Genomic DNA, 17,228 nt, shown 5'->3' with positions numbered 1-17,228 from the left:
AGGCAAATATCAGCAGCTTCAATCTTTTGTTGAGGACAAGATGTCTGCATTCATGAATGTTTGCTGTCTTCTCACAAATGAGCTGTTGGTTACAGGACACCTTTAGCGTGCATGCAATTTTTGAGATATTTGCATATGTAACCATGCTTGTAATGTGTTCATTTGTGTGGGTGTGTACATTTTTATTTCATTACCTACGATTTTAATTATCTATTATAGCGCTACATTAGTGTTTTGCAGCAGCTGGCAGACTTATTGATGTATAATCTGTTTCTAGATATCTTTCTGAGATTAGTTGGAAACAAGGTAAAACACAGCCCCTGTCTTTTCTTTCACACACATACAGTTAACTTGTGCGAGGAAACTGCATTGCTTTTTAATCATCTCAAAGCAATAAATCATCTAGGTGTATTCCCAATGTTGGTAAAGCAGCATTCCTTGAGGACAGGAAAACGTGAGAAAACAGACAATGTTCAGATTTATTGCCAGTAATTTAAGGCCTGTAGTCTAACACAGATTGCTAGTGTGCTTTAAAAGTCCAAGCATTTCAATAGGTGCCAGGGTGTCCTGATGGGCACGCCGATAGTTCTAGCATTTTAATTAAAATGACCTGTAGGATGACATTTCAGTTAATATGACCGTATCAGATTTGTAAAGTAAAATACAGTCTTTGGCTATTAACGGTTAACTGCCAGAATTAAAGCAACTCCATGGAGATTATGTTGTTACCACTTCATTTTTGCTCATAAGTTTCATCAGTTACAGGTCAAGGTGTGGAAGCAATCCAAAGTGAATCAGGACATCGACAATAACATCACTCAGTGCTGATGAGATGTACTGTAGAGCCACTGAGTTCAAGTGCAAAACAGGTGCAAAATTCCTAAGGTTTTGAAGCAATTCAGTTTCATTAATTTTCCTGAAAATAGCTCAGATCTTAAATGCCACAAGGATAATTTAGAAACTCATTTCAATACATAATCAAAGGCATTGCAGCTGTATTTGCCACTGGTTCCCATGTGAATCTCAGAAGTGTGGCAAAGATTAAACTGTAGGTTAAATTGACTACGTTTGGGATATTATTTATAGAGCCCAGCAGGCATATCAATGATATGTTGAATATGTATAAGGAAAGGCCACATGAATAATCACAACAGTCACAATAGTATGCAGAAAAGTAAAGCTGCAAATAACATGAGCTGGTGTAAATATCAGTCTTATGCATGTCGAAAATATGCACTTTTTTTTTTTTTTTTATTACTATTTCAGCCAAGGCACATGTGTAATTCATACAGAGTGGACAGGGGGAAATATATATTTAAATCTAATCAGTCACTTTGCAAACCAAGCCTTTTATATGGTAACATTTCCTTAGGAGAGGTGGTCATTATCAGAATGAGAGGCTAAACCTTGGTTTCTAGAGGTGTATGTTGTAATGGTTGGCTATTTTTATTTCTGATTTGACAGGCAAAATACATTTTCTCTCAAGCTTGTTCACACGTGTGACGCCGCCAGTGATCTGCTGTACAGTTAACTCTGCCAAGGAGGTTATGTGATCACTCGCGTTGGTGGAAGGGTAGCGCATGGGCCAAGGATGAACCAATTCAATGTTGGAGCAAATCCAGAAAAAACGGATGGAAAGTCAATTTTTCTCTTATTCTTTTCCTTATGTGGGATTTGGTTGAAACAGCAGGACCTTGGTGGAGCTGTGCCCTTCTGCTTTATAAGTATTTGTAAGGGAGCATTAACTTGCTGATTACAGGTATCAGTTTTTATCATTTGATCACTAAAAGCATTCCACAAAGCAGTTTTCCCCACACCAGTGACTTGAGAGGGCCCTGAGGAAATAACTCCAGGCATTAGAGAAGTGCACTGTATTTTTCTCCACGCCTTCACAGCTCCATTCCCTTAAAATCCGCTTTCTTACCATTAACTACCTTCTCCCAATCCGTTCATGCCTTTATTCCCAGCCTGAACTATTTGGAATTCTGCATGCGCTTATGACTTGACAAACCTGCTGGAAAAAGTGAGCGTTGAGTCTTGAAGCATTTTGCGAGCATGAACGAAGAGCCATTCTGGGTATGACATTGTGCTCTGTAGAGCGGCAGGGTTAGTGTTGTAGTGTTGGGATGCCGACTGTATGTTTGTAAGAATTTGTGGAAAAACTGCAAGACTGTCTGTGGGTGTAGGAGAGTTTGGTTTTGCAAGCATAATTTAGGACACTTGAATATTTTTGCATATCGCATTTTTGTAGCATTACGACCACATCCAGCTGCAGTAAAATACACCAGTTATGTCCAAATACACCAGCTCATGTGATTAGATTCCTTGCATTGCTATGGAGGAACCACACCACCTTCCACCAAGAGCAGCAGATGTCCGTCCATGCAAGACACAGTTGCATTCACGCTCAGTATGTTAAAAAATACTGATACCGAAAATAATGACACGGGCAGCTCTAGCAAGGTGCAAACATACTTTTTAATAAAGTGATCCTGTGCCGGGCAATTTATTTTGACATTCTTCTCCAGCGCATGTTGTTGTCCACTTGTGCGATGGTGAGTCAGTTACCCAGTGCTCACTAGTGGATTTTCCCACTGTGCTGTGTACAAGGTCACTGGACAGGAACCTCATTACTTTTGGGTGTGTTTATACAGGTGAAGTTGTGTGTCTGTTTGTGTATCACCTGTCAAAATCTGCAGTGAAGGAAAATATGAATCTCACTCGCAAGCCAGGAGGGAAGTGGCAAACCATTTCTCCTCCACACACAAACACATACACATTATGGGGTTTTGATTATGTGATTTTTTTTTTTCTCCTTGAGCTCACCTGTGACACAAATTCATACATCTACGAAGTCAAAAGCCCAAGAGGTTAACATGGTTTTGACTTCTTCTATAGTGAATCATACAAACAAAGATACATCTATTCACAAACATGCAAAGAATGACAAACACATACTGTACATTCGTGCACACACGCACTGAATGGAGGGCATGGCAGGGAGCTACTGACTGCTTCTACCTGCATGACAGACCATCCACAAAGTCTCTCTGTATGAAACCTAATGTACTGGAAGAGTTGGGTTTGTTTGTGTTTGTGAGCACCAGTGAGTGAAAGGGCAAGGAAAAGAAAAGGACTTTATCGCTGTGTTTTTGTGTGTTTGTCCCATGCAATTTTTTTCTTCTATTGTGCTTCTTATACTAGTGCTGTTAGTCTCAGGCTTCTTTTATTTATGGGTACTTCTATGAAACTGGGTACATTTTGGTACTTGGCACTTTGCCAGCTTTTTAGATCCAATAATAAAAGAGAAATTTAGACATTTTTCCCCCAGGATGTACCTAATGATGACCTCAGATAAATGCAAAAAAATAAATAAATAAATAAATTAAAAAAAAATAAATAAATAAATAAATATATATATATATATATATATATATATATATATATATATATATATATATATATATATGTATTTATACACTCTTGCTCTGAGCCATCCCAAAATTAATGAGTTTTTAATAAAATATTGGACCCAAAAATATGACCAAAATTGGGACATGAAAAGCTACCTAGGTGTCAGGGCATTTTATTTTGAAAAAGTCTCTTGAAATGGTCTTATATACTGCTATAAATAAAGACACTGTGTTAAATTTGATGATCTTAGTGGTTTTTCTAATCTAGACATGCAGGTTTTTCATGAATCAGCAGTCTCATTCCAGGTTTTGTATGTAACCCATTGTGTCCACTTGCATTACATGCAGAACTTGCCCATTTAAACGTATATAAATCATGAATGATTTTGCAACAGCGGTCTTTTTTTGTGAAACACTCTGTCTTGCATAATTAGTTCAATTACCAAAATGTACCCATGAGAGAATAAAGAGATATTTTTAAAAAATAGTAGTGTGTAATTTTCGTGTCCTTTTGACCATGTTACATACAGATTTTTGTATTAAATATAATGTAAAATAATATAAAAATGTGTTTTATCTGAAAAAAAAGTTTCTCTTTTCACCCCCATGTCCTGTTTTTAGGGACCAGTTTCGAAGAAGCACCCTTATTTGCTTTTTTTTTTTGAGAATGCTAGTAGTTGTGAGTTGACATAGGGTTAGCATGGGCCACAGTGGTGCCACTTTGCTCTTCTTTCAATGATTTTCATTGTGGGTATTCATTTGATTACCAGTTCATTCTGTCAGACAGATGGAGTTATGTACAGTATCTGTTTACATAATTACATTTAAACTAATCTGGGACAAAAATTCTAAAGTTTGTAGACATTATTTAAAATATAGAGTTTTTAATGAGGCAGGGCATCCCATCCACTCCTTTCCCAGTATTTTTTATAGTAAGATATGAATCAGAGGTGGGAATGGACCATTGTGTCAGTCAGAATTCCACTTGTTTTGAAATTGAGGAAAACAACATGTGAATAAGAAATAAGAAAAGATCATGTATTTGAACCTTTGATTCCATAGGTCGACAAGCAGAATGTTTCCAAAATAATGGAGGTAAAAAATTAACAAATTTGGATCTCTGAAGCAGAGAATTTAAAAAATAGTGCAGAGCACTTTTTTTTTTTTATTCCAAATGTGGTCAGTTCTGGCCTGTTTTGACTTAATTATGGGTTTAATTTATGAGGATGATGACTATTGAAGAAAAACATCTCTAAAGCTGGCAACCAGAGAACCAAGTGCCCTTTAGTGACTCCTACTTGTTATGTTAAATGTAGAATTTATTTCAATTGTACATTGTTTTACATTTATATAAGTTATCGTCACCTTTTTTTTTTTTGGTATTGTTTCTTGCAGTGCCCTCTTTGTCGGTGGAGTCTCTTGTTTTGAATGAATGAATCCTCAAAGTCTCATTGATGTGACTTTATACTTGACCTACAAACAAACAAACAAAATAAGTGTCTAGTCTTGTGAGCAAAGCATTTATGACAATGAGCAAAACAATGTGAAAATTAAAGTGCTTCTGAATATTTACGCATATAATGGTTTCATTTCGAAGACTTGGTGTCAATGTTTAGACAAAGTTTATTCCACATCAATGAATATTCTATAATTAGTAATGTCACATATTTTAATGTTCTCCATTTTTTCCCCTCCTCTTCTCTCCCCTTCACTATCTTTCCTACTTCCTCTTTTCTATTTACCTGTTCTGTCCCTCTCTTCTCCTCTTCTTTTCTTCATTCTTTATATTCTTTCATTCTCCACAGACAAGTGTGATGAGGCTCTAGCCTCCCCTCTGCCTCACACAGCATTCACCAGCTCATCTGTGTTCTCCAACGGATATGCACCTGGATATGCCAAGCTCAACAGGAGAGGAGGTAGACACCGACACCGACACCGACACACACACACACACACACACACGCACACACACACACACACACACACACGTAATCGAGATGCAGGTAAAGGTAAATGGTAAAGGGACATGTCCATACATATTTATAGATGATTTTACAAATGACACACTGAGAGGTAAATGTCCAAGCCTTCACAGAGTGACACGCTTCATAGAGCAGCACAGCTGCACTCACTCCTCTCTTTCTGCTTTTTCTTTTTTCTTGTATTCTGTGTTTCTCTCTTTCCTCTGTCTCTCTCTCTCCTTCTCAGCTTCAGTCATTATCTCCATGACTCAGACTGGAGCTCATTTCCAAATCAGTCTACAGCAGAGAGAGATTGGGCCCAACAATTACACCCCTCTATGTTTATACAATTAATAATTCATACTTTACGATCTAATATAGTCACACTACAGCTGAGGCAACAAAGCTCAGAGCTGGCAAAAGGTAAAGTAATCTGGTATGTTTAATCACACCACTAAGATTATTTTGAAAGAGGCCAGGGCTTCTCCAGCTTTAATAACTACAAAAAAATAGAGAAAAAGAAGAAGGAAAAACAAAGATGATATTCTAATGTGTGCTAATGCATCACTGCAAATACTGTCCATTCTTTCTCTGCATGTCTTGTTTATTCAATCTCCTCAATAATGAAAGTCCTCGGGGAAAATGTGTTTGACAAAATATAGAAATAAAGTTCCTCTGGGATTCTTGTTGTACTGAAAATCTACTTTACTTGAAGGTGTTATCAGTTTTGAGTTGAAATTACTGATTTATCTGTGTACATAACAGTATGTGACATACAGTAGTTATATAAGACATACATTAAATATATTTGTTTAGTAAAACAAGCCATGATCTCTGATTTGAACTGCTGTTCACAAGTATGATTTTCTGACACAAGGCAGATTTACTCACAGATTTGCTGATCTCTTGACCAGGTCATCTTTGTAAACAAGATCTTGGTCTCAGTGGGACTTTGGTTATGTAAAAGTTACATAATAATAATAATAATAACAATAATAATAATAATAATGATTTGAAAAGTTTAAAAAAAAAATTATAATAAAAACTTTGAACAATGACATATAAAAATTGGTGCCAGTCTAAATAAAATGACTTAAGATGGCTGTCCTCCAAAATCCAAATATACAGTGGTTAAACCACTGACTGCTTTGTTGAGATATACATTTATTTCAACAGAGCACTGTTTCTGTATTTAGCACTGAATATTTCTGCCAGAAAAGGAGCCACTCTGCACTCTCTTTCCTTCACCACTTGTCAGTTTTGACTTATAATTAGGAGCCTGCCTAGTTCTCCCTCTCACATTTCCAAATTTCTGTGATCCATTGGACAGTGCAGGACAGACAGGACGACTGTTGGGAAAACAACACAGTGACAAATCAGAACTACTGTTAAATGTCCCAAAACAGACACAGATGGAGTGTATACAAAACACACACATTGAAGCAGCCTTAAAAATGAAAGGTTTTATCTCCTTCATGTCCTGCAGAGAATGAAACTGTGTGAAAGAGGAGGTCACCACCTCGTTACCACATGACAGGCTGGAGTCTAAAATTAGAGGGAAAGGGGAAAGGCAGAAGAATTCACTAGTAAGACAGAATTGGGTAGCGTGGTGTATACATAAGAATAATGGGATGGTAAAAATCAGAATTCTATCCTCTTTTTTTCTACACGGTTTTAGTTTTCATTATATTTCTTATTCATGTTATTTAAAAGAAACATTTTAACAGAAAAAAAAATGCCCATAAAGACTCTACAGTCCAATCCAGAAGCATTGATGGAACATAAGTGTACACCCAGTCACATTTACACATTCAAAGAGTTAAGCATAACACCCACATTTATGCCTCACTCAAAGGAACAATGAACTACTGACACATCACAACACACACTGAATGAGATAATGCCACAAGTGAGCAGCAAGTCAAGCTTGCACATAACACAAAAACACGCTTACTTTGACAGAAACTCAAGAAGTTTTAGCAAAAGCACTTGTAACCTTGTAGTAGCAAAACAGGATTACACTGCACACTTGCATATATATTCAGAAAAATAAAACCAGGGTATCACTAACCTGCAGTACTTTTAATTTCATTTCACAAAAGAGCATACATAAAGATCACAAATACACCGTCTTACTAGAGTGTAAGGAGACATCCTCCCCAGCAGCTACACTGGCAAACAAATGTGCCATCAGTGGCATGAGTGTGTGCTGATAAGGCAATCTACTCCAATCTCCCTGTGCTATACAACCGGGGAGGCACAAAATCAATGGGACACACCACTCATATTAAGCGTGTGTTGTGAATGCTGACAGCTGTTTGAGTTTTAGGCAATAGGTCTGTGTGTGATGGTGTGTGTCTCTGTGTGTATGAAAGTGTATGTATATCCATGTCTAAGTGTACACCTCGGTGTGTTTGAGAGAGACGGAGGTAAAATGATGCCTTAACGATTTTCCGGCAGGCAACCATCTGCTTCATGCCAGCCAGTCACCAGGCCCCCAGTCCCTATCCTGCTTGTTCGTCTGACTACTGTGTGTCTACATCTGTGTGCTTGGTGTGTAAATATTGTATAAACGTGCACAGCGCTTTATTTAAGTGGCTGATACCTCTGCTGGGAAGGTTATGTTCATTCTTGTCCATCCATCCATCCATCCATCCATTTGTCAGCAGAAATACTCAAAACCACTACACAGAATTTCCTGTAAGCTTAGGGCATGTGCCAAGGACAAAACCCTTAAATTCTAAAGCAGATTTGTAAAAAAAAAAAAAAATGGGTTGGAGACTGGAAGTGTTTTTCACTTCCGTTTCACACTTGAGAGCCTCAGGCTAACACAGAGCTTCGAATAGTAACTATTATATTAAAATTAAAAAAAAAAAAAAATGAATAAAGCAACCCAAAGAGTGTAGAAGTAAAGAAGCAAAGCTGGTGCCTTTTTAATAACAGTCTCAGTCCAACATAGTGCACTGCCTGATGTTGCCATGGAGCAAAAATGAGGTAGAGAGAGTATAGACAAATAGATTAGAGGAAAAAGATGAAACTGCTGCTTTTTGAAAAAAAGGATTTCATTCCATAGAAAGCGACAGAAAAGCCACTCTGCTGCATTAACTATCCCTATCAGCCATGAGCTGACCAATTACAGATATTTGATCGAGAATAGAATAGAACAGAATAGAATAGAATAGAATAGAATAGAATAGAATAGAATAGAATAGAATAGAATAGAATAGAAAAGGTCAAAGCCAAATAGCCAAAGGAGAGGCAAGGGGTATTGTTTTTGGTTTGCTTTGTTTGTTTGTTTGTTAACACTCTAGCAGCAAAACTATTGGTTGAATTCACACCAAATTGGGTTTATAGATTGTCAGTGACCCAGAATAGATCTCATTACATTTTGTGAACAGTAGGTCAAACTAAATTTTTATGAATTTTTAACCCCCCCCATTTACTTATAATGGGCAAAATCTCAAATATCTGTAGCAGCAATACTTTGGTTGAATTCAAACCAAATTGGTTTTATAGACTGTCAGTGACCCGTAATAGGTGTCATTACATTTGGCAAAAGTAGGTCAAAGTTCACATTTTTTAAAATAAATTTCTAAAATCTTTTTTTCCTCCCATTTATTTAAAATGAGCGAAATTTCAAATGTCTATTAAAAACATCAACTTTATTTCAATTTACTTCAAGCTTGGCACATACAGGGTGGGGAAGCAAAATTTACAATGAACATTTAGTTGTTTTTTCTCAGCAGGCACTACGTCAATTGTTTTGAAACCAAACATATATTGATGTCATAATCATACCTAACACTATTATCCATACCTTTTCAGAAACTTTGGCCCATATGAGTAATCAGGAGAGCAAACGTCAAAGAGTGTGTGATTTGCTGAATGCACTCGTCATACCAAAGGAGATTTCAAAAATAGTTGGAGTGTCCATAAAGACTGTTTATAATGTAAAGAAGAGAATGACTATGAGCAAAACTATTACGAGAAAGTCTGGAAGATACTATTAAAGAAGAATGGGAGAAGTTGTCACCCGAATATTTGAGGAACACTTGCTCAAGTTTCAGGAAGCGTGTGAAGGCAGTTATTGAGAAAGAAGGAGGACACAGAATAAAAACATTTTCTATTATGTAAATTTTCTTGTGGCAAATAAATTCTCATGACTTTCAATAAACTAATTGGTCATACACTGTCTTTCAATCCCTGCCTCAAGATATTGTAAATTTTGCTTCCCCACCCTGTATATAGAGACAACAGATATGATGACATCAGCACACGCATAGACATGATAACATCAGCTGAATTGATGCCAAAATAAGCTACAATATGTACGAGGGCTGGGGTTTGTTGTGCCTGGCACCACTTGTTTCTATAATAGACTGAGCAACCTCTGAGCTTTGAATATATAATATACTAAAAAAAACCCAAAAACTATAAAAGCCAAGCCATTCCACGTTTTCTCCAGTCGACCTGTATGCTACTGTGACCCTTGCTCCTCTCCCTCGCTTCAGTCTACCTATCCATCAAACCTCTCCGTTGCTCCTCTCTAAATGTACTCCCTTAACTGAATGCCCTTGGTGCTGGAAAATGTCTGGGACCCTGCATGTTTCAGGGGTCAGACTGAGAGAAAACATGATCTTCCAAATTCTACAACCCAAAGTATCTGTAGAAAGAAAATACACTCCTTCCATCTGCAGCTCCTTCCTCTTGTTGCAAATCAAAAGATTAAATATAAATATCAAGGAATCTGGAAAAGAGAGGCCGCTATTACAAGCTTCTGTGTGAAGCCATGGAGTAGAGTAGAGTAGAGTAGAGTAGAGTAGAGTAGAGTAGAGTAGAGTAGAGTAGAGTAGAGTAGAGTAGAGACTGAGGAACATATTTAACCCCCTTTACCTGCATGAAAACACCTGTGATTAACAAGTCTGTCTCAAAGGGGGAATTTACAGCCTGAAAATGTCCACAGAGGAGGGTAGATTTCTACTTTCCAAATGAATTGTAATATTCTGAAACTTTTGCTAAAAATATCAAACACTGCAGCTTTGGCGTAGACTTTCTTTCAAATCTGTCTCCAACATATCCTCTTTGGTCTAGTTCACTTGAATCCTATAGGTAAAAAAAAAAAAAAAATCGGTAAAATGATGCTTTCAAACAAGAATAACACAATATACTGTGAAACTTTTACAGCTGTGGCTTAGAAGGTTGGAAAGCTTTTCAGTACTCTGTAATAATTGTTGACAGATGTGCCCTTGAGCATGGCACTTAACCCCCATTTGCTGCTTCTTGTCTGTATTGTGTGTTGAGTTCCTGCATGTTCAGCTGGTGATGAGTTAAAAGCAGAAGGTCAGTCTGTGTTGTATGTCCTCATGTACAATGTATATACTGACAAATAACAAATACTTCTCCTCTTCTTTGAAATGTTAGAGGTTACAGATTTATCACGTTTTTCTAAAAATAATAAGTAACGCAACTATGTTAACTACTTTCTCATTTGACTACTTTTTGATTTGTAGATGCTTGAAAACATATATAGCTGAAGAGTCCTAAAAAAAAAAAAAATGACCACCACAAACCAAACCTGTATAGTAATAGAAAAATATTTTTGCTTCCAGTCTTGACAGATGCTCTTGTCCAATGACATGGCCACCTGCCTTGTCGGCTGTTCTATAGTGAATATAATCAGATGTAGCCAGCTTTTTGATTAGTAATTATAATGTTCTAATTAAATTAAACATTTATGTGACTATAACTGATTTTCATTTAATTAAGATAACTGATAACTCCACAACACTGATAACATGCCGCTTTGTAATTCACAGGGCACTTCAACTTATCTGTCACTATTTGACGTGCATAGGCGGAGGACCCTGGGTTAACATTTAGCAAAAGCCAGATGACTCACATAGCAACAGCATAGGCTGTGATCGTCACCTCACATAAGCGTGTGTTGAGCGCTGCCAGCTGAAGACAGATACCCTGTGGATATAGGTTAAAATAGAAGAAGCATGGAGAGACTGAAGACAGCGGAGGAGGAAAGTGGAGGGAGTGAAGGGAATGAACCTGAGGAAACCCCCACCCATAAAAGATCTAAAAACAGACAGTAGTGAGAGATGGACAAAGTGACCTCTATATAAGGCAAAATTCTGTAAACAATCACATTCACGTGCGAGTTCCGCAGCTTTTATTTACGTCTTTTAATGATAAAACAGCACCACCAGTCTCGTTTTCGCGTAGGTGCAGCTCATTATCTTTGGCACCATGGAAACTGAACTTGATAATGGGTTATTTCTGACGTAGCCTTCATTCAGACTAAACTTGCAAAAAAGTAATTTTGGCTCAGGATAGAGCCAAGCATCCAGAGAGAACAATGAATATCTTTTGTTTGTGAAGAAAGTGAGTAGGAATGTGTGTCTGTGGGTGTGTGTGTGTGTGTGTGTGTGTGTGTGTGTGTGTGTGTGTGTGTGTGTGTGTGTGTGTGTGTGTGTGCGCGCATGCTTGGATATCCCTATAGGCATGTGTGCGTGTGACCAGGCATGTGTTGCTGTGCAGTGCAGATGTGGCCAAGCATGAGATTGGGCGGCTAATCACAAACACGTGGCCACTGATCCTTATATTCCATTTTCTTTTCTCCTCCTCTGTCTCTTCTTATCCGTCCTCCTGTGTTTCTCTGTCCTCTGCTCTGTCTTGTCTCTCTGCCCTCCATCACATCCTTGTCTCCCCTTTCTCACTCTCCATCTCATTTTGTCTCCATACACTTTCTATTTTCTACAGTAACATTCTCAATCCCACACTCCATTTTCTCAGCCTGTCCTCTTTCTTTCTCTACAGACCTTATTATCTATTTTCTTCTTGCACATTCTTACCATGATACACACTTTTCCAAGGTTTTCCAAAGTTTTAAAAGTTGTATCCCTCCCAGTTCAGATTAACTTCACTACTAGTATAGGGCGAAGTCAAGGGAAGGTTAACATCTAGTCAAAAAAATTAAATTACAATAATCTACACCAAACTTATATTTTTGGGGAGGTAATTACTTTTATTTTCAGGAAAATGTATTTTGAAATGAGAAAAAATTTGTGAAAAAAAATTTGAGGTGTTTTGTGAATGTGAATGTTTGGAAAGTTTTGTACCATCATTCTGGGTTCATTTTATAAACTCTCATAAATAAACTACATTTATTCCATTATTACATTGATATTTGACTATTATATTATTTATGTCATATTCTAAACACAGTGTTTAAAATTAATGAATGTGTATGTCTATGTAAAATATATTTGAATATAATGTCAATATTATTTTTATGTTGTAAATATTGTAAAAAAAAAAAAAATGTATTCGATATTGATAATTGAAATAAAAAAATGTTTAATTTGATATTGATGTTTTTGGCTTTGTCCATCTGTGATGCTGCCATTTGTCAAAACTCTTGCTTTTTAGGTATGATAAAATATTTTTTTCCTCTAACCAATTATTAGGTTGTAAAATAGAGGGTTTAAGGTATACACTGAATATATTTTAGGATGAAAATGTCATAGGAACTTCACTTTTGAGAACTGTGTAATTCTTGCAAAAAATAGATGTTAATTTTTTTGTCCATCTGTGACTCAGTAGTTTTTGATATTTTTTCCCTTTAAAAATATTTGAAACTAAATTTTACCCTTTGAGTTTGTTTAAAATGGCATTTAGACATTTCCAATTATGTGTAATATTTACTAAACTTGTCTGGTTCAACAGTTCTGAATCAAAAAGTAGTGGGCTGTCCATCTGTGACACCCTTGACCTCGCCCTGCAGTACAACTGTGCAGTGACTAGTTACACAGTTAACCAGCCCCCGCCTTCTTCTTTCATGCTTTGCTTTTTTCTTCTCTGTAATCTTGCAAAGTTGTTTGATGTTTTTAGCCGTTCCAGTCATCCATCGATAATGGCGGTCCGTTTCTAATTAAATTACTCTGTCTCCATCCGTTCCCTTTGCTCCATGACAGAAAGATGAAGTACTAGCAGAGGGCTAACCAGCTGTTTTCTCTCTGCATCCTTTTTCCGGCGGTCTACCATCTTAATTAATTAAGATACGTTCTGTTAATGCGGTATTGGTATGAAAAGCGGCAACTTTGACAAATAAGGCATGTGCAGCAAAAGCAGACAGACAGGAATGAACTCAAATATGCACAAACCAATTCTGTGTGTGTAACCCACCCACACTCTGCCCCACGCTGACAGTAAAACAGGGAGATGTTCTCTTTTTTGATGTTCTGCTTTGCCACTGTCATTTCAACCCATCACTTGCTGCTCATTTGTCCAAAATCAAACTGTGACTCGCTCACTCACCGACCCACTTCAAAATACCCTCCTCTAATGTATTTTTCAAAACTTCTATCTCTTCTTCATTCTCTCTCACGTACTTCCACTTGTTTGATCCTTCTTTAGTTCCTTGCTTGTGGATGTGAAATCAGGATTGATGGACAAGTCGGGGAAAAGAACAAAAAAGACAGTTGTGAGTCTTGCAGCCGCAGTAGAAAGCTGTTTGATTCCAGTTCAAAGCAATGAAACAGGGCTTTCATATTTTTTCTTGTGCTCTAATGACACATAGCTGAGGTTTTCTAGAACAGTGTGAATTAACATGTGTGAGATGGGATACAAGAAAAATATCACTGCCAATTGTTAGTTGATAGTTTCCAAAAGCAACCATTTTTGGAAATAGTTCCCTGAGGCCTTTTCTGGGTTTTATTTTCTTTCCATTACATTTACCTGCCTTTCCTTAGTCAGCACATTGTTGTTGATATATCTATCTATGCCCTCTACATTCCCAAGATGTCGTTTGAGAAGCTTTTACTGTGTGTTCATTGTTATTGTTTTTTGTGAAAAATGGGCAATAACGCTTGGCACCCTGCAGATACTGCATTTTTTTTTTTCCTGAAAAGAACTGAACCAACTGATAAAGAAAAAATGTCTTACCAGTGTAAGTGCATGCGGTTTATGTATATACACAAAAAATGGGTGCTTGCTTCACTTGGACTTGTGTACCTGCCTGTGTATCCAGAAGGATTTGTTTTGGTCATAATGGCTCAGACTGTGTAACCACTACCACAGTCCTGGGTTATCGATGCCATCACAGATAGCTTAGTGTGCTCTGAAGCTTGGACATAATCCAGCTTTATTGTTTCCCTTTCCTATTTGGCTCCTTTTAGTTAGAAGTAGTCCCTTTATATGAATCCCATTTGGCAGTACAGACCTGTGGAGGGAACTAGGTGCATTTGTGCATCTAATTAATCTGACTTCTAACACACTACTCAGTACTAGTGCTACCACAGGAACTGCTAACAAATCAACTATGTTACAAGAATGCACTGTGGAGATGAGGCAGAGATCTAACCAGTAGAAGATTTTAAACCATTGTATTATGGGATGATAAATTGCTAAGTGATATCAATACCTCTGAGTTTCCCAAGTGAGAAAAAAATCTGATTGCATTTTCAACACATTAAGGATGTTCAGTCTCAGCCAGACTAATAAGGCTGTGACTGATAATTATATTTCTTATTGATTCATCAGTTTTTCAGTTAATTCGTTAATTACAGTCTGTACTACTTCCAAGAAACCCATGGTGCCTCTTCAGTTTGCTTCTTTGGTCCTTAAGAAGTTTTTGAATTTCTAACGGCATGAAACCATGTAAGAGGAAGACGTTATCATTTCATAAGAAAACATTTAATGCATTGTTTTTTAACGCAGCATCTCTAGATGTTTGTATGAAGATTTTCTTTTCTTAGTTCAGTACACACAGATTGCAAAAAAAAAAAAAAATTAGCAAAAACAATTTGGTGTCAGCAGCACTTTGGAGGCTTCTGTCAGCTCCAGTGGAGTAAAAATTTCCTCCCTCTTCCCTTATTAATCAGGCCGTTTTTCAAGGGTACCGACTCTCTGTTTTTCTCTTGGATTGTGCTCATCCCTCATCTTTTGTCCTGTATTTTATCTTCCAATTTTTTTGTCACACTTGCCTTTTCTCCATCTCTTCCTGTGGTGGTTTCTTTGACCTTCTCTGCTCCCCCATTCTCTCGCCTATCCTCCTCCTGCTCCTCCTCTCCTCCCTGAACATCTGTGTGTGTGACAGCCGGGAGAACGGTGACAGTCCCCTGACGCTCCTCCCCTCCCTTTTCTCCTCCCATTTTCCACTCCTTTTTCTTGCGCTGATGCTCGCTTGTTCACTCACCTCTCTCTCTCTCTCTCTCTCTCTCGCTCTCTCTCTCACCTTCTATTTCCCCACCGCCTACCTCCTCCATCCCCACTTTATTCCGTCAACCTCACTTCTTTCCTTTCTCCCTCAGGCTTTCACCTTTTACTGCACCTCTGTTCTTTTTTTTTTCAGATATCGCTCTTCACCCCCTCCTAACCTCTGTCAAACTACCCCTCCTCCCCTCTCACCTCTCATCTGTTCTTCTTCCCGTCCTCTCTTGTCGATGACAGCATATGCCCATCTCACTTTTGCAGCCATTCCTTTTTTCCTATAGCAGTTGCTCATGTCCCTTGTTCTCTGACCTCTAACACCTAGTTCTTTGGCTAATAGCTCTCTATTCTCCTGATTCTATTTTAGTGAAGTCTTTACCAAACCCTTTGCTAGCCAACACTTTTGTGATCTTTGGACCTTTACGTCTCTCTGGACTTTTCAATCTATGTGTTTCTTTTTCTTTCCCATCTGTTCCTTCTGGTAACCCCATAACCCTAACATGCCTTTTTGCCCATCCCTCCCCCTCCTCCACCTCTTATCTCTAACCATTGCCCTGTTCTCTCATTCACTACTTAAAATCACTCTCACTTTTTCTAGGAAGAGGAACCTCACATTCTCTGAGACTGAGATCTTCTTGCTTGACACAAAAGGAAAGTTTACACAATCTTTTCCATCACTAATCTCCAAGAAAAAAAGTTTGGTATCAACAGTAAGAGACTGTAAGAACAACTCCAAACTGTTACAAGTGCTTACACAAGCCATTGTTTGTATTGGACTTCAAACCTCAGACTGCGCTGACCGTCAGATAATATCAGACAGAGCAGAACTCTAGGCTTTAGTCTGTTATGAAGTTGAGCAGCAACAACAAACTACACTGAAAACTTCAATTAACTTGAAAGTTTTAGATTGAGTTGTTGAAGTGTTCATTTCTGAGGTGTCAGCATAGACCGTAGATCTACTGTACATAATACACCTACACTATGACATGTATCTGATCTTTCACATTTCACACGGCAATCATAGACATGAGTGAATTGGGGTAAGACACCCATTGTTTTCTAATTGCTTAATTTTTCCTGTCACAGTTAAACACAAACTGGAGTTTTTGAAAACCTTCACCTTGGAAGGTTTCTTAAAAACTGACTTTTAGCAACTGAAATACAGTTTACATGTTGACTAGATGCCCAGATGTGGAGAAAAATGTTTGTTCTACAGAATGAATGTGGGTACATTTTGGTACCTGGTACTTTACCAGCTTTTTAGACCCAATAATAAAAGAGAAATTTAGACATATTTGCCCCCCAGGATGTACCTAATGATGATCTCAGATAAATGAAAAAAAAAAAAAAAAAAAAAAAAAAAAAAAAAATATATATATATATATATATATATATATATATATATATATATATATATATATATATATATATGTATACTCTGAGCCATCCCAGAATTAATGTTTTTTTTTTTTTTTTTATAAAATATTGGGGCCAAAATTTGAACCAAAATGGGGACATGAAAAGCTACCTAGGTGTAGGAGCATTTTATTTGGAAAACATCGCTGGAAATGGCGGAAATGGAAAATATAGCACTATAAATAAAGACACTGTGTTAAATTTGATGATCATGGTGGTT

General features: G+C 37.4%; 1 protein-coding gene across 1 annotated transcript in view; it reads left to right on the top strand.

The window, feature by feature from the left end:
* cntnap2a (contactin associated protein 2a) overlaps window positions 1–17,228 on the top strand; it is a 361,415-nt gene that overhangs the window by 140,620 nt on the left and 203,567 nt on the right. Inside the window, exon 2 of the mRNA XM_030123092.1 lies at window positions 5,219–5,329. Coding sequence (XP_029978952.1) covers window positions 5,219–5,329 — 111 coding nt within the window. The remainder of the gene's footprint in view (window positions 1–5,218; window positions 5,330–17,228) is intronic.

Source organism: Sphaeramia orbicularis, chromosome 20, assembly GCF_902148855.1.
Source record: "Sphaeramia orbicularis chromosome 20, fSphaOr1.1, whole genome shotgun sequence".
Taxonomy (NCBI): domain Eukaryota; kingdom Metazoa; phylum Chordata; class Actinopteri; order Kurtiformes; family Apogonidae; genus Sphaeramia; species Sphaeramia orbicularis.
The sequence above is the reverse complement of the archived record's forward strand: the minus strand, read 5'-3'. Positions and strand labels throughout refer to the sequence as shown.